Source organism: Chelonoidis abingdonii, chromosome 10 (genome assembly GCF_003597395.2).
Source record: "Chelonoidis abingdonii isolate Lonesome George chromosome 10, CheloAbing_2.0, whole genome shotgun sequence".
Classification (NCBI taxonomy): Eukaryota; Metazoa; Chordata; order Testudines; family Testudinidae; genus Chelonoidis; species Chelonoidis abingdonii.
Window position 1 is genome coordinate 64,199,410 of NC_133778.1, and position 18,900 is coordinate 64,218,309.

At 39.2% G+C, this 18,900-nt stretch overlaps 2 protein-coding genes across 2 annotated transcripts in view; one reads left to right on the forward strand and one right to left on the reverse strand.

The window, feature by feature from the left end:
- The window catches only part of LYPD1 (LY6/PLAUR domain containing 1), a 30,825-nt gene extending 18,350 nt beyond the window's left edge, over positions 1 to 12,475 (forward strand). The window contains 1 exon segment of the mRNA XM_075070263.1: positions 12,226 to 12,475. Coding sequence (XP_074926364.1) covers positions 12,226 to 12,464 — 239 coding nt within the window. The 3' untranslated portion in view covers positions 12,465 to 12,475.
- Positions 12,476 to 12,801: 326 nt separating this feature from the next.
- The window catches only part of GPR39 (G protein-coupled receptor 39), a 135,056-nt gene continuing 128,957 nt past the window's right edge, over positions 12,802 to 18,900 (reverse strand). Inside the window, exon 2 of the mRNA XM_032783757.2 lies at positions 12,802 to 13,336. Within this exon, the coding sequence (XP_032639648.1) occupies positions 12,819 to 13,336 (518 nt within the window). The 3' untranslated portion in view covers positions 12,802 to 12,818. The remainder of the gene's footprint in view (positions 13,337 to 18,900) is intronic.

Genomic DNA, 18,900 nt, shown 5'->3' on the forward strand with positions numbered 1-18,900 from the left:
CTCCTTCCCCACTGTCGGAGTAGCCGGCAAGAAGGAACTGAGGAGCGGTTGGGTCGGCAGGGTTATATATCAGGCACCATAGTGGCGCCACTCCAGGGGGCGACCTGCCGGCCCACCGAGTGTTGCTAGGGTAGAAGTTTCTCCGACGAACGTGCACGCGACGCGCACACACCTAACTGGAATGGATAAGAGCAACACATCTCGAAGAACAACAGTTACAAAGGTGAGTAACTGTCTTTTCATTTCATTTCTCACAGGTCATGGACAATAGCTTTTTATGTTTATCTATTTCTGGGCTTGTCTGAAAAATACGTACAATATGAAATGATATGGCTGGTATCTCTGAATTCTGTCTCTTCAGAAAACCATATTGTGCCCCACATTTCACATATAAATGAATCTGAATTTCAAAAACAATTTCCAGTGACCTGCCCAGATTTTTCTCTGACTCCCGGGGAGTCTAAACACAAGCAATTATATTTAATGACAACAGTGTAGTTATTTTCATTTTATAGCAGGGGCATCCACTGGCAAAATTGAGAGTAATCACAAATGCAGCATCCATAGTACGTAGCATTCTAATGGTAGTGTTACCAGTGACACTCTCAATGTGAACTAAAAATCATTTAAAACCCCCAAACCGTGGCCTTATCCTGCTCACATTGAAGTCCAGGATAGCAGGATCCAAAATCAATAGCAAAATATATATTTAGATTTAAACCATAAATACATATTTTAAACCACAAAATACTCATAAATTAGGTCCTTCTTTATTTATCCATCAACTCCTGAATGTAGGTTTCTGGGTTAAACTTGCAAGAGCTGACGACATTAGCCCCAGTCCTGCAAATATGTATATTGGCAAATAGCTGTACACATGCAAATACACACCAAACTCAATAAGGCTCTTGAAAAATATGTGGACTATTCACATGCATAAAGTTATTTATGTAAAAATGTTTCCACGATTGGAGCCATTTAACACTCAGAATAGCATAAGGACTATGGCTCCCTAATTTCCAGGGATTAGTACTATAAACAACACTTGCAAGTAAAATACTAAACTCTGATCCTGAAAGGTAAGAAGCCTGAGTTAATCTCTAATACTGGAAACTAGAGTACATTTTGATCTCAATATCCATGATGCTTCCCTCCATGTAGAAAGAAAGGACAGATGACGACTGCACAAGCCAACTGTACTTGAAAAGTTTTACAATTTACTACTTGGCTGCCAGTGTATAGTAAATTGTAAAGCAGAAATAGATACAACAGCAGAAAATAAAAGGTTAAGACTGGAAAATGAAAGCTGAGGTTTGACTGGAATGAAATTGTTTGTAATCTACTGAAAAAGTCTGTCTGGTAATACAGAAAAACCAGGTGCTGCTCTTAAACTTTGCTAATCAATGCATATTTTTTAGTAGTTTAATGCCTCACTTGTGCTTTGTGAAGCTGGAAGCAATAGGATGGATTTTCCTGGGTCATTATTTAACATAATATTAACAAGACGGTTTTGCTTTAGACTTCCAGTGCCATAATTGGAAGGCATGATTTGATGCCACGTTCTTCAATATTGTAAAATAAATAACAGTAATCTAGTCCCTCATTCACTGTATCCAGCAATTATCCTGTTTTCATCTAAGAACATTTTCAGTTCTACAAGACATGGTCATGGCAGAGAGGTCAGAAAGCAGGTAGTCAAACATCTTTTTTTAAAAAGACGTGTGTTGCTCAAAACCACCTGTTATTACTATATTTGCACAAACGATATAAAAATCAAGGCCCAGAATAAAACAATTTTTTAAAATAGTTGCTGCAATCATTCTAAGCATAAATTGAAATTGTATATGAAAAACTGTTTAGGCTTGTCTACACCAGGAGTCATTCAGACGCAGTAAAGAATAAGACTGAAATGAGTGTCCACACTTGGAGTTGTTCAGAAATAGCTATTGCACTTTAAATTCATAGCCTGCCTTAATCCAAACTAACACTCAAGTCATACAAGCCCTTAGGAAGAAAACACTAAGATAATGGATGTAGTTTTTATAACTACACTATGCTACCTAAGAATCTAATTTTAATGGATATACTTGCTTCTTAATAATTCATAGGGTCCAATTCTGGAATCCTTACTTACATCCCAAATGAGTGTCCTAATCACTTGGCTAATGAGCTTTCAACCCAGATTTAGGCATCTAGTTCCCTTTGAGGGGCAGGGCTCATGACACACCACTCTCCTTGGCATTTGCTACCACCAGTGGGCTCTCCCTCTCACTCTATTGGCTAGCTTAGGCAACTCCCAGCTCAGCATGCTGTGTTTTGGGGACCCCATTTTGAGGTGTCTAATTCTCCCCACACAGTGTAGAGGGCACGTGGACCCCTAACTCAGGGTTTGTGAATTCCACTGGTATCAGCGCACCTGAAAGTTAGGAATTGCTTTACTTAATCCCCTTTGTGAAGCTAACACTTCGTGTCTTGAAACCCTTCTCAATAATTGCTATTCAGTAGATTAAAATGAACACACGTTTGGGCCCAGTTGTGCTGTCAGACTGCTGTGCATTGGTGGATTGTTTTAAATTCAGTGTTATAACTGGTCATCTTCTATACTTGAATGGGTCTCAATTTTTGGTTTCCCTGTTGCTATTTTCTGTTGTTCTGTGTGAGCTTTTCTTTATGCTATGGCTGATCTGTTCTGCCATAAGCTCTTTAGGCAGGGGCCTTGCCATCTATTATGTATCGAAAGCACTAGCATATTTTGGGCAGTGCCAGACAAATAAATATAAGAAAGGTGCGTTAAAGACCCACAGAAACTAGTGATATAGCAAAGAACAAGACATAGAAACCTCCCTTCTGTGCGCCTGCAGATGCTAAGTACCTTTTGTTTTGCAGGCTTGTATTTGACAGTTTGTTTTTAATAGAATAGAGGTACTAAAAAAATGCCTTCACAGAGCTGGAATATACCATATTTTTTGCTCTGTGTTGCTTGTTGTGTGCTTCATCTGCAGCATATGCAGTAAAGAAGTCCTTAGGGTAGACATGCTTTGCTTACCTTACCTTATTTTGAGGGAAGAATAGTAGAATCTTTACTCATAGTCATAAAATATGATCGTGCAGCTACTGTGGTACAATAGGCATTCATTTATTTCAGTGATAGGGGAGACAGTCCAATTTATGCACTGTAGTTGTACAGGCTGAAATGTGTATTGGGCATGAAATAGCCTCCCTGTGGAAATTCCCATTGCTACATGAAAGGACAGGAATACCATGCACTAAGGACCGTAAGGAGATTGCATTACCACATGGGGCACACCATGATTGCCAAAACCCCCAACTAGCTCATAGGCTACTATATGAATGGTACATTGGTGTATGCAGAGGTTTGTTTGAATGGGTTTTCCCCTTCACAGTTTATTGTTTTGTTGGACCTGGAAAACGCTAAATGACTCATCTGCTGGCTAAGTCTACACTACAGCCGCTGTAGTGCTTGAGTATAAATGCTACCTACACTGATGAGGGGTAGCTGGGTTGATGGAAGAGTTCATCCATGAACCTAGTACAGTCTGCACTGATGGGTAGGTTGGCATACCACTGTAAGTTCCTAGTATAGACCAGCCCTTAGCTGTATGCAGCATTGTATAGTGTGGAACAAATAAGATTTCCTGTCTCAAAGCATTTATAGTTTAATGACCCAACTATAATCCTAAAGCAAAGCCAGAGACATACAGTGGTACCCACACTAAACAGTTTTGAACCCAGGGCTCCTGACACTGTTTTAGACATAAAGACAGACTCTGAGGGCCAGCGCCATGAAGGGCCCTTGAATCTCACTGCCATTTTTAGGCACCACTGTGCTCTCCCCCTATTCAACTGCCACCTAACCCTGTAGGACTCTACATTTTGCTGTAAAAGTCCCCATGGCTCCTAAATTCCTGTGTCTGCACATGCACAGTACCGCCTCAGACAGGCAGCTGAGTGCATATGTCATGCCTGTTCCCCAGCATGATCCCACTGCCTAGCTTTCCTGCAGGGTAAAGCGTATGCCTCCCTCCATACAAAACGCGGCGGGGGGAGGCAGTGGCAGCAGGCACCTCCCTTATAACCTTTAGCCCAGTGGTTAGAGTACTAGACAATGGGATATTCTGATGGGGCGCTCTCTCAATCTTCCTTATTGTAGCAATTCCACTTTACTTAAATACTAATTGGACCAGAGGGTGTATGAGAGTGACTGACTCTACAGTGCAGTGGTGAGGGCACTCATCTGAGATGTGGGGAAAACCCTGTTCAAAGCCCTTCGTCTCATCAGGCATAGAAGGGAATTGAACTATACTCTACTGCAGGGTTGGCAACCTTCAGCACGCGGACCATCCGGGTAATTCGCTAGCGGGCCGCAAGACATTTTGTTTACATTGACCCTCCCCACCCCTCACTCCCCCCCACACACAGCTCCCGGCCAATGGGAGCTGCGGGAAGCAGTGGCCAGCATGTCTCTGCGGCTTGCGCCGCAGCTCCCATGGGACAGGAATGGTGAACTGCAGCCTGGGAGCTGCAGGGGACCGTGCTTGCGGATGGTCAGTGTAAATAAAACGTCTCACGGCCCGTCAACAGATTACCCTTATGGGCTGCAGGCCGAAGGTTGCCAACCCCTGGTCTGTTGCATCCCGGCTAAGTCCCCTAACTCTTATAACCTTTATCCCAGTAGAGTCCACCTCCTTTCCTTTCTGTTTTATGTGGTGTCAGGCACCTACCTTTTTTTTTTTTTTTTTTTTTTTTTGTGAGCACTAGGCTTAGACACCTGCCTCAGTCTCCTGGTTCCAGGAGAGAGATCCCAGCTTTGCTTGCAAGCAGAGATAGGCGTGTAAGTCTGGGAGCTGTCTAGCACTGTGAGAGAATGGCTGCTTAGGCCACATGTTCTCATTTGCATTTAATATTGGCTACCATAAGCAGCTTTCCACCTAGCATGCTGGCTTTTGTGGATCCCATTATCAGGTGCCCGTCTCTCCCTGCACCCTCTGTTGGGCATCCAGACACCTAACATGGGCTTCAAGATCATGTGGTTTTCAAATGCTAAGCGTTGCAACGGTTAAATACTTATATAGCTGTGGGCCTAAGAGATGGGTAATATACAAGAATGCATCGGGGCAGGTGCTCCTTCCACATCTACCTTTGTATAAAGCAGGTGCATATTCAAAAGTGTGGAGGCGGAGTTAGGACAAGAGTAAAGGGACTTATTGAAAATTTATTAGGAATTTGTTCCAACCAAATATAAATGTGACTGGGCCTGTTATACATAGTCTGTTGATTAGGATCTTGGGAAATCACATGTACACATTATTATGAAACCTCAGTAATGCTGCATTCCTTGAAGTCTAGGTTTGATATATTTCATAGAATACAAGATGTACAGCAGTAGACACTCCACTCTTTCAACCTTGGTTGTTCAACCTAATGTACACCAGTTCAGTACACTTGTCAGCCTGGACCTGCTACTCTAAGCTTTGTTTATTGAAAACCTTACCAGGAGTTGTATGGTTTTGTAAATCAGGGGGTAGAATTTACCTTCCTCTATTTTTGGTAAAAACTCGCAGCAAATCCAGACGTGATAAGCGATTATGATAGGTAGGAGTGACTTTATATACATGTTATTGATGCTCGCAGGTGGATACTGGAACTGAGCTCATTAAGTGAACCCTGTTTATTCTGTGCACCAAGAGAGGCAGGTATCCTGTGGGGAAAAAAATAGTATGTGATCATGTAATTAGAGACTATATCATAACGTATAGGCACAAGGAGAGTGAATCAAGGTTGCGCAGGCAGCCTTAAATTTGCCATGTCAAGCATTCAACTGGGAAATGACAACCTTCATAAAGTTCTTTTTGTGTCATTTTTGTATGATATATAGTAGAGTCTTAGAGAAATGAATGTGTGGGGGTAGGGTATATTTTTCCTCAGTGAGTGATGGGGTGAGTATTGTTTTGGACCATCTAGCATGGTCTAAGTTTCTATCAAAACATTGTTTACATTGTAAAAATAGTTGACCACAAGAATTGCCTGAGACCTCTAAACTCAAGCAGCTTACATGACATGTCCTTCACAATAGGAAAAAAAACAAAACATGGGATAGGCATCTGCTTACCCACTATCATAATGTAAAAGGAGCCACACGGAGAGATGTGGCAACTCCATTTAGGTGGTGCATTAAATTGATGATTTATTTGTATCTGAACCAGTGGTCTCCATTACTGAGCAGTGAAATCTGTGATGGTAGAAGACAGCATTGTCTTCAACACCATTAACAAGGGGGTGAAATTGTTCAGGCAGATGTTTCCAGCAGTAATTTCAGAAGGGGTGAAGGAGGACAAAAGAGCATTTCCATCTCCAATCTTCACCACCTAAAAAGTGAAGTCAGAGGAAAGACTGCTTTGAGGTATACAAGCAATAAGGCTTCTAGAGGTGGAAAATCCAGAAAGGATGACAGTTATCTAGCCTCTAATCCACAATCTAATAATTTGTTCTGCATTCATTCTACTACCTCAAGAACTCAGGACCAAAGAGCTATGAGCTAGTCTTCTATAATAACCATCTCTAAGATTTCTATGATTCAGGCTTCATATCTTTTGCCCCAACTTGTACCAAAATGGTATGGGGAAATAAGAGTTGTAGTTGATTAGAAATTGAGCAAGAAGAACGTAAATTGCCTTGATTGGCAGCATTTTTTCCTATTTTTCAGCCTACTTGCTTATCTTTATTGTACCTTGGGAAGGATTACAGCTGCCAAGCACAGCAAAAACCTTTGTCCATATAAGTTGAGTTGCTACCTGACAGCTCCTAGAGTCATCTTGAAAATGCAGATACTTTCTATGTAACAACAGCTCCTTTGAACGCAGATCCATCTGTACTTTTTTATTTATAAAGATATCTTGGATGTGGAGAGTTCTAAGGAAGCCAAAGAGCTGCCACAAACCCAACTATAAGAATGCTGCACAGTTTTAATTATCTAAAGAAGAATATGAGTCTAATTCAAATTACTGCTACTGCAGCTGGAAATGGGAATAAACACTCATTGGGGAATGGAATTTCCTATTGGAAGAAACAATCACGAAGACGCCACAAGAGATGAATGTTGCAATGAGGTTTTATTGCCAGTCAGATCATGCATTCTACTTAAGCATGAATGTGTTCCATCTGTGCATGAAACTACAGTGCTAGAGTTTTAAAATGCCACCTGCCCTGCAGGAATTCAGTGTTTCTTTTTACAGGAACTCTATTATTCAATTGAATTCATGCTGGAGATAGAAAGCCCTTAATGGCAGTTGAAGTTAAGACTGTAGGTGTATATGATCTTCCTGACTGAGGTCTTCAGAGTTCCCTGGTGAAAATAAGGATGCTTACATTTGAGGCCATGAACAAACTGTTCACAGCAATGAACATAGTCTTTCAGTCAAAAGAACATGACTTGGAGGCTCCATCACATCAGATACCTAAACCATAAGTCACTGTGGATGCAAATCACGTGGAATGGGGAGAATCATCTGTCAAAGAAAAATGCTCAGCAGCAGAAAAACTACATATAAACAGAACAAAATCATGCACCGCTGTTACCAACATTCTAGAAGCTTAATAGTTAGGCAAGGAAAAAATCAAGATTCAATGTTGTTGACATGGATGACCTTCTAAATATAGATGATTGGATGAGCCAGAAGCCTGCAGATGAGGGAGAGGACTCATCACCAAGGTCTGATCTTCTAAAATAGAAATGGGAAACACTCAGCATACCTTTTCTCATTTAATGCTGATACAAAAGCAGTGATTTCTCAAGAACTAGAGAAAATTAGCTCTAGGAATGGCCATACAAGTAGCAAGGCTGGGACAGGGCTTTTTCCCGTCTAATGCTGGAGAATAAACATGGACAAAGCACCAGACATTTAAACAAAAAAGAGAGAGAATTTGGGATGTTAGTATAATGAACCTATCAGGGGTAACCCTGTTGGAGCTCCTGGACAGGAATAATCTATTTCCAGGGTCATCCACATGCAAACTTTGATATAAAATCATAGAATATCAGGGTTGGAAGGGACCCCAGGAGATCATCTAGTCCAACCCTGGGCTGAAAGCAGGACCAATCCCCAGACAGATTTTTGCCCCAGATCCCTAAATGGCGCCCTCAGTGATTGAGCTCACAACCCTGGGTTTAGCAGGCCAGTGCTCAAACCAGAGCTATCCCTCCCCTACCTCTGTATAGGAAAGGGGGAAAAAAGCCCTTTTAAACAACATTTACCCAAAATAAGGAGGAAGCACTTCTGTCCTTAAGGTGAGATACCATGGCAGCATCAGTATTCAAAGATTAATCCAACATAGTGGGTGAAATCTTGACTCCAAGCAGGTCATTGATTTAATTAAGATCAAGATAAGAATAAGATAAGAATTTTCTGTAGATAACTTTATATTGGCATTGATTCTGAAAGTTTCACTACACTAGAACAGTATCAGTCTGGGGGCAACATGCAGGGAATTAATTAAAATAAGACCAATAGCTGCTTTTGCTCTCCAAGCAATATTGCTGAGCATCGGAAATAATTTTCCCTGGGGCATAAACCAAATTGACTATACACTGGGTAGGTTGGGGAAGATGGCTTTGTTCTGCAGTAGCTCTTACTGTTTAAGGCCTCTACTAGACCGTAAAACTAGTGCACTGCTCTCTCTTCCCCATTCACATAGCATTTAGCCAGTGGACCTACATATCATAGCTGGCTATCCACAAGCCACACGGCCACCTCCTTGGCCTCCTCTCCAAACTCGTGCTCAGCCTCAAGGAGCCCTTGTTGGGCTGTGATTCATGGTGTACATGGGCACATAATTCTTCTAGTGACTCCTCCTAGCCTTATCTCAACCCACCTAAGAAGGAACTTGCCCACAACTATTAGTGACCACTCACAGGGGGCAGGATTTAGAGAGGGTTAAAGATATATGTATGTAATTTTAAAACTACACTTAATTCCTTTCAAGTCAGTGATAGTTAAGTACATACTTAACTTCAAGTATCACTTAAGTGCTTTCCTGTCAGTCAGCTAATTTGGTTATACATACATATACATAAAGGTTTATGCTTCAGAACTGCATATTATGGTTAGCACAAAAGCTTAATATTGAGCATTCTGTCATTATAGTATTACTGAGAGGGCCTTAGGTGGGCAAGGCTAAGCAACAACCCAGAGATACAGCTTTGAAATCTTTAGTTTCTGTGCTGGGAAGCAGCATGGTCAACTGCATAGGACTAAACGCTGGAGTTCGGAGACCTGAATTCTAACCCCGACAGTCACTGACCTGCTCTGTCGCTTCACTTCTCTGCGCATCATCTGGAAAGTGGGGATGCTGATACTTACTTGCCTTTATAAAGTGCTTTGAGTTGTACTGATTAATGCATAATTATAAAAAAAAAAAAAAACTTAGAAGTAGGGCTGTCAAGCAATTAAAAAATTGTGATTAATTGCACTGTTAAACAATAATAGAATACCATTTATATATAAGTATTTTTGAAAGTTTTCTACATTTTCAAATACACTGATTTCAATTACAACACAGAATACAAAGTGTACAGTGCTCACTTTATTTTTGATTACAAGTATTTGCACTGTAAAAAATATAGTATTTTTCAGTTCACCTAATACAAGTACTGTAGTGCAAGCTCTATCATGGAAGTTGAACTTACAGATGTAGAATTATGTACAAAAAAACTGCATTCAATGTAAAATTTTAGAGCCTGCAAGTCCACTCAGTCTTACTTCTTGTTCAGCCAGTTGCTAAGACAAACAAGTTTGTTTACATTTGCAGGAGATAATGCTGCCCACTTCTTGTTTACAGCATCACCTGAAAGGGAGAACAGGCATTTGCATGATATTTACATGCCAGATGCACTAAAGATTCATATGTCCCTTCATGCTTCAACCACCATTCCAGGGGACACCTGTCTGCGCTGATGACAGGTTAAGCTCAATAATCCAAAGCAGTGCTGACCGACAAATGTTCATTTTCATTATCTGAGTCAGATGCCACCAGCAGAAGGTTGATTTTCTTTTTTGATGGTTCGGGTTCTGTAGTTTCCGCATCAGAGTATTGCTCTTTTAAGACTTCTGAAAGCATGCTTCACACCTTGTCCTTCTCAGATTTTGGAAGGCACTTCAGATTCTAAAACCTTGGGTCAAGTGCTGTAGCTATCTTTAGATAGCTCAGGTTGGTACCTTCTTTGTGTTTTGTCAAATCTGCAGTGAACGTGTTCTTAAAACGAACAACGTGGTGGGTCGTCATCCAAGACCTGTTATAACAACGAAATATATGGCAGAATGTGGATAAAACAGAGCAGGGGACACTCCCCCAAGGAGTTCAGTCACAAATTTAATTAACACTTTTTTTTAATGAGTATTATTAGCATGGAGGCACATCCTCTGGAATGGTGGCCGAAGCACAAAGGGGCATATGGATGTTTATTGTATCTGACAGGAAAAGACCTTGCAATGCTGGCTACAGAACTGTCATGCAAATGTCTTTTCTCACTTTCTGATGGCGTAAATAAGAAGCGGGCAGCATTAACTCCTGTAAATGTAAACAAACTTGTTTGGCTTAGCTATTGGCTGAACAAGTAGTAGCACTGAGTGGACTTGTAGACTCTGAAGATTTACATTGTTTTGTTTTTGAGTGCAGTTATGTAACTATGTAAACTGCACTTTCACGACAAGATTGCACTACAGTACCTGTATGAGGTGAATTGAAAAATACTACTTCTTTTGTTTATCATTGTTCCAGTGCAAATATTTGTAATAATGTATACTTTGATTTCAATTACAACACAGAATACAATATATATGAAAATGTTGAAAAAATCAAAATATTTAATAAATTTTAGTTGGTATTTTATTGTTTAACAGTGCAATTAAAACTGCGATTAATTAAGATTAATTTTTTAATCGTGTTTACGAGTTAAACATGTGAGTTAACAGCGATTAATCAACAACCCTACTTAGAAGCCAACACACTATACTGGTTGGCATGTTATTTCAGAGTAAAGAAACTAAGAAGTAAGAAGCTGAATGTGCGTTCCGGGCATTTTTTTTTCTTTGGCTAGGGCATCCCCTTTCCTCTCAGGCTGACAGTGTTGGCCTATCAGCTTGGACAAAAAAATCAAAAGGTTATGGGTGGTATTTTAGAAAGCAGCCATCAGTGGCCTCACTTTGCTCCTACTGAGATGAGCACTTTTTAAAATCCTACTTAGATCTAGAGAGGAATGAGGTTTATTAATCTTGAATGCATGTAACACCTACTAAGCATTTACTACACTTCCACCCCTTCCTCTCCCTAACCTTCCCCCAGGTAAATTGGACAAAAAAACCCCAAGGATTCACGGCTGTATTGTGTGCCCTATCCAAATCCAAATTTCTGTCATATCACATAAAGGAAAGATCCTTGAAGTATTGAATTGTAGTAACTTTATTTTACAGCCTAATACAATTTTTAAAATACAGGATTGCATGCATCAGAATATAGAGTGTACTGCTTTTTATTCAGTTAAAAACAGTTCGAGATATTGGCTTTTAAAGGAACACTTTCAACTTTAAAAAAGATAGATAATTTCCCTTCAAATTGTGTTTACCCTCTCCTAAAATAACTAGAACTGAACAAAATTAGAGAAATCTCTTTGTTGGTTTTCCTTGTGCATTGAACAGTTCTTTGTGTTTAGTCATTTCCCCCTCCCAATGTCAGTCAGTTACCCATCTTCGTATACTTTTTTCCCCACAAAGCAACAAGCAAGAGCGACATTTTTAAAACATTGAAAAAAATGTAATTCTAAAGCTACAAAAATTGTGCCAGGGAACTCAGGCCGGTAAAGTGTCTGAAACTCAAGTGCCTTTTGAAATTGACTAGATTTCTGTTTCAAACCTTTTAAACAGGCATTCCAAGGGATTACATTTTTGGTTGTAAAATGTATGGCTTTAAAATGCATGTTGTAGAACATTAAAAAAAAGTCTAAAACAATGGTTTTATTTTCATAGCAGTGCAGGGATTTTAGTCACACATCTGTTATTCTAACTTATGGAAGTGATGAGGCTAAATCCTCATATTGACTTGAAAATTTTAACCAGTATTCCCAACTATCTGGTAGACTCTTCAAACAGGATTCTAGCATACAGCAAAAGCATGTTCATATCAAGCCTAAATAACTTTTGTTCTGTGTCACAGGAATCCTCTATCGCAAGTCCTGCGCATCCTCTGCAGCCTGTCTCATAGCCTCTGCTGGATACCAGTCTTTCTGTTCCCCAGGGAAAATGAACTCTGTCTGTATCAGCTGCTGCAATACTCCGCTCTGCAATGGACCCCGGCCCAAGAAGAGGGGGAATTCTGGCACAGTGCCCAAGCCAGGCATATTAACTACTATTTTGCTCTTAAAATTGGCTCTTTTATCGTCAGTGCATTGCTAAACTTAAAGGATTTTTTTTCCCCCTGCCATTATTTGTTCCATGTCCCACAAGACTCCGCTGTTCTTTTGTTGCCATCCTGCTAAAGAAAAGTTTGGTCGAAGAACCGCCTTCCTCATCCTGTTTTTTTTCTTTTGGTCAGCAACTAATAAATTCAGTTGTCTGATTGAATTTCTAGTGTGCACTTTAAAAAACAAATGGCACACAAACTCATGCTCCATTTGTGTAATTGGAAACAAGTCTATTAGAAACAGCACTTAAGGAAGATATAGTTGATTGTTCAGTTTCTAGATCCTCAGTTATTTTAATTTCCATGTTATGTTTATTGCTAGTCATCTAACTTTGCCTTACACGGAGTCACATTTCATGTTCATGAAAGCCATTCTGTGCAGCTGGACTGGACTCTAAATTAGTCTCTAGTGGCATTATTTCCAAGTTGGTCTCCGGTGATTGAAGATTCAATTTCTGTGGACTACAGTCAGGTTTGGTCTCATTCTGAAAAGTACTTAAGAAAACAGGGCCCTTTCTAGAAGAATTGCGCTTAGATGAAATGAAGATCAATGGACGCATAAAACGGCTACTGCTGGTTCGAGAATTCAAATTGGCTCTCAGAAGCTTCTGTTTGTTGGCATGTTCTATCGTCAGATGGCAACGGACGACCTGTAGAAATACAGTTCGGAACTGCTGAGAAGAGATGTTGTACAGGAGTGGGTTTACCACAGAACTGAAGTAAAAGAAGGTGTCTGCAATGGGAAGAAGGGTGATATATGCTCTGAAGTAGGGCACAGTCCAGTCCTGCTTAGGTTTAGCAGCAGCCATGATCCTTCGAATCTGATTCGGCATCCAACATATTGCCAGAGTGGCAACAATCAGTCCTGTGATCAAAGAGAGAGAGAGAGAACATGTGAAACAAATCAAAGTATTTAGTGTCTCAGTTTTGCACTTACTGGGTAGGAAATGGTACTGATTTTTCAGTGTTTTGCTTGACAGCTTTTTCTGCCAGTAGCAACTATTTTAACAAGTTCAAGGTCATTGCAGTATATGATTGGATAAAGATTGTGTAAGATTGTATTTATTTCTACCTATTGGCACTTGTTAATTTTCAGGTGTTCTTTCACTGATATTTGTATCTTTGGAAAGAATGGGATTTTTTTTTTTGTTCCTACATTTGTATTTTCCCTTTTGTTCCTTTTAAAAAAAAAATATAGCCATATTAGTGCAGGCAATACCCAGAAGAGATCAGACAGTTTGTATTTTACAAAAAAAATATGCATAATAGTATATTAGGCATTATTTTTGGTAACTTTCCTCTTACAGAAGATATTTTTAAGTAAAGTATGTATGCATCTTTTTAGGGTAATTAAGATGATATATGTTGGGAATTAAATTCATGAATGTAAATGGCACAGGAAAGACGGAAAATGTAAGCAGTTTGAGATAAAACAAAATGTGTTCCAAAAATGTGGCATTTGATCATTCTGTATTTACATATGTGTCACTGCATCACTGTACATTATCTACATTTTTAAAAAAGGGAAACCTTACCTAAGTAGACATCTAAGGATTCTGTCTTTATAGAGAAGCTTTCAACAAAGAAACAGCAATAATGCAGTCTCTCTTGTGACAGTAGCATTTGAACAAATCTATCAGAGTACTTTTCACACAGTGGTAGCACAAGGATATTGAGGCAGAGAAGGGAATGCAGTCTGAGTTTTGAAACTACTAACCTCTAGCTAATATGGAAACAAATGCTGGAAATCTTAACTTCTCATCTGAAGATAAAACAAATTCAAATATAAATACTCCAAGAAAACGTACTAAAAATTTGAAACTTTACAGTTTCCACTATGTTTTTCTGTTTTCATCAAAGGTGCCTTGTATAAAACACTTAATGGTAGCAGCAGAGTCTGCCTCCCCTACAGTTAGAATAGTCCTATAGAGCTCTGCAGTGCAGAGCAGCACATTTCACCAGATTTTTTCTACCTTTAACTTTATAGTTCTGAAATCCAACTTGCTTCTCAACAGAAACAAGCACTCTGCTGATTCCTTTCAGTAAATTTGGCTTCAGAGCTACAGCCCACCTCTTGTTAATTCTAAAACATATTATGGCCAGGTCTACACTACGAGATTAAATCGATTTTAGATACGCAATTTCAGCTACGAGAATAGTGTAGCTGAAATCGAATATCTAAAATCGATTTACTCACCCGTCTTCACCGCGTGGGATCGATCCGCGCGGCTCGCTGTGTTGAATCCGGAAGTCCAGTCGTCTAGCTGGAGTTCCGGAATTGATATAAGCACGCTCTGGGATCGAGAACGCGTCCAGACCAGACGCGATATTTCGATCCCCGAGCAATCGATTTTAACGCGCTGATCCGGCGCGTAGTCTAGACGTGGCCATAGAAAGCAAAAGAGAATAATTGAATGGAAAGGATGAGATCACTTTAGGGAGACATGGAATTCTAAAACAGTGTATTAGATAATATTTGCTGGCTTGAAAACCAGTATTTTATTGGAGTCAAAATTATGAATGTACAGGAAAAGATGCAAGTTTTTCACCACTTAGAAAGTTCCAGGACTCAAAAACAAGCAGTGCGCGTATTCAGTGTTCTAAGAACTGCAGTTTTCACATTTTAATTTTATTTTTTCCAGATTCTTTAATAAAAAGAGATTCATTTTCTTAATGGGAGACCAGTTTCCCTTCTCTTGTAAAAGAACTGCCACAAATTTCTTCTCTCATTGACCCACACTGATCAATTGAAAACCCTCTTTTCTGAGAATTTTTTCCCCCAGAAGATTTTAATGAAATTTCATTTTACATGACACTGCTGCCCTAAAGGATTGGGGGTGGACGGATGGTATCTCAGACATCAATATTACTGTATTTTTAGAGGCTGAGGAAAGGAGAAGTAGGAACCTGCTTGTCAGGTAAGTGACCAGAGGAGACCATGTGGCCTCATCTTTTGCTTCTCTGCACATCACCTTTCATTCTGTTCTCTGCTATCCCAGTACCCTACCCCTCCATCATCATTCTTTCTGTAGATGTCCTGTAACATTTTTGTACTACATGTCCCTCACCTCACATTTTTGTTTCACTACGTGTGTTGCATTTCTTTGCTAGAATATGAGCTTTGTGCAGAGTTCCAGACTTCAATGTTTTTCTTTGCTGCCAGCACTATAAATATCAAAGAGGCATGGCAGAGAGAAGCAAAACAAACATCCTGGATAAGAACTTTTCTGATGGATCATTTACTTAATTAGCACCTTTTATAGAATAGCAAAGGTAGGTTATTGGGCTGATTTTTGCACTCTACAATCTAGGTTCTTCTGTGGCCCTCATCACCATAGTATCTGCAACCAAATTCTTATCACACTACAAAAGCTTGTTTACTGTAGAACAAATCAATTTGTGGTTTTGATTTTTTTTTTTTTAAATTACAAGTCATTTTATCCTGCTAGAGTATATAAAGACCAAGGAAGGAGATTCTACTGTGAAGATCTAATCTTTTAAAACCAGGGTTTTAGTTCCATTTTTAAAGCTCTAACATAATGTCCTGAGTCTTCAAATTTTTATCTTGCATTCTTTGACATTGACCTTTATTTTGAGTCTAAACTGCCAAGTGTGTAAGATTCCTCCCTATATTCTTCAGACATGTTCTGTTCTGGGGGAATTGACTATTTGGGCACATGTACAGCAAGTGAAATGAGCTATTTATGCCCTTCTGCGGTGTCACAGAGGTTAGTCTTTTTGGAAGGAGGGGAGGAATTTCTCTGTAAACTTTGTCATTTTTAGAAGGACAAGTAATTATTCATTTTTACACTTGGGGAAAAAAAGGTCATTGTCTTAGCAGAGAAGCACCACGCAAATAAACATGCTGACAAAAAAAATCATGTTTTATTCTAGCTCTTTGCATTTGGTTCAGATACACTTAGAGTTACTTCATACCTCCAAGGAAAAGCTTTACATTCTCATTCAGGCCTTAATATAGTGTATTAAATATTTTGACTGAGTTATTGCTGCAATCAGTCTGAACTTGTATACAAGCTCAGGGTGAAGGAGGGGATAGTATTTGATATGTAATGTGAAGAATGCACTAACACATTTGTGTATGAACGTCAGTGAAGATCAGTGAAATGAACTCACATGTAAAACAAACTATTTTATACCAGAATTGATACATCTTTTCCCTATGACTTCTGCCTGCACAGATCAGTCACCTGCTGCATATTATAACCCTACATGTTTCACCTGCTCTGTGACTGCCCCCAAAAGTTTCATTTCTCTTCTAAATTACTGTACTAAAATGACAAAAGGCATTAGCTCAGGACACAGATTTATCCTTTGAGTATTATTTAAAAACAAAGTAATGCAGATGTCCAACAAACTGTAGCACTTGATGCTTGAAATTTCCAACATTAGAATCATTATGCATGGTTTAATCTTCAAAAGTGCATTAAGCCATGCAGTCAGAGGCTTGGGGGCCTTGCAGTAGCTGGTTGAACACATACTAGTGAATACATGCCAGCTTTTAAGTAAGAGTAACTGTCTGCACTTATAATTCATTTAACATTGAACTCCCGTTATTTCAGCTAACTTAACAAAACTCATGCAACTCAAGTGCTTTGAGATCCTTGGATGAAAAGCAAATAAATTTAAACATTAAGCAATCTACACAACACTTTGTCCCAACCAGAAGTGGCCCATTCTGCTAGTAATTTAGTTTTAAAATGTAACCCTCCTTTTTAAAAATTGTGCATTTCATTGTACGAATCTTGACAAATGTTTGCACGTTTAAATTAAAAATAATTGTTAGTATTAAAGCTTCTTTCGGGAAGCTACAATATCTAATTTTCATAAGTGGTAATGAATGGTCTTTGTAGTAAAGCAAACCTAATGCCTAAGAACTGATGACATAAATATGCATCATTGGCACAGAATAGAATGAGTTAGGCAGTCATTTCTCTTAACTATACTTTTTATGACTCAAAACATTCCCCTGAGCTATAGAATGCTAAATTAAATTCATTACTATCTTTACTGGGTGATTTTAAATACATTCTAGCTAGCAGGAGCCAAAGTCTGGGGGAGCAGACAGAGATTTTCTGCAGGTTTTGCTTGTTCCAGTGTTGAACAGACCAGAACATGTCTGATGGCTCTTTCCCCCTTTTCTTTGTTGTCAAAGTATGTTATTTCCACACTACAACTAGGCACTGCCAGCCAATCCACAGAACCTGGAGTCATCTAATGAAATTATAAAGAACAGTCACTAGGATGCTCCAATGCATATTTTTATTTTGATGCCATATTCTATTAATCACTTCCATGGTCATTGTCACATCACGTACATTCTCCTTGTCCATTCCAATTATCCTATTTGCCCTGATGATTAATATTGCATAGGAATCTGCTCCTAGGCTGACTCACAGTTGGCAGCAGCAGGGTTAAATACTAAAATTTATTTTTGTGTGATTAAATTAATGGTACAAAAGAGGGTTCTCAACATCTGCTTGTAAACTGACATTTAAATGGCAATTGTCAGTAGACTACAAGCATATGGTTAGTTGAGTTACGAGTCAAGTGCAGACAGAAATGCACTTGGTTCGATAGGACATTTTTAGCTTTCTATGTTTTATATTTTCATAGTAGGCCTGGTTTTATACTCCAGTTCAGGGTATAATGTGACATTAGTGCCCTACTCTGTACTGAGATGCAGATGCTCCCGACAACCTAGCAGATTTAAATCATCTTTTGTCAAGCTGGCTATATCAGATCCTACAAGAGGAAAATATTCAGTAAAACTTGTATCTTACAAATGTTAAATTCACTGTCATGGGCCCACAGGCTTGTAGATCACACTTCGAGTTTATCTTTGCCACTTTTGTCCACACTGGTCCTACTCTTTTGGTAGTGGAGTCAAGTTAACTGCCCAAGTTAATGTTAACTGGTCGTGAAACCTTTCACAGTTAACCTTGTGAAAAAAATCTCACATTTTTAAAACCACATACCTAGCAGGAACTTAATACAATGCCACCTTCAGTTTTTGTTTTTAAATGGATTTAATATGGGCTTGAAAATCTACTTGTTTTCCACTGCAAATATAGGAATCTAAGCCATCCGTTTTTTCAGAGTTTATGGTTTCATTTAGAAAAACAAAATATTGCTTTCTTGCCCGTATGATTGCCAAGGTGATCAATGTTTGGAAGGTTAATGCAGTGGTGTCTCCCAGAAAGTGCAGGTAGCTCCTGGGTCTCCTCTGCTGCCCATTACTTTCAAAGCAACCAACGGAGTGAAAATAATTAGACTGTGATAATTTTCATGGCTATTATTCAGAGTCTTGTCTGGAGAAGTGAAATTAACAAGGATGTCTCTGCTTGGAAAAGCTACAAGCATCAGAATAGGCAGACAATGCAGCAATTTATGGGAAGGATACCATCTCCT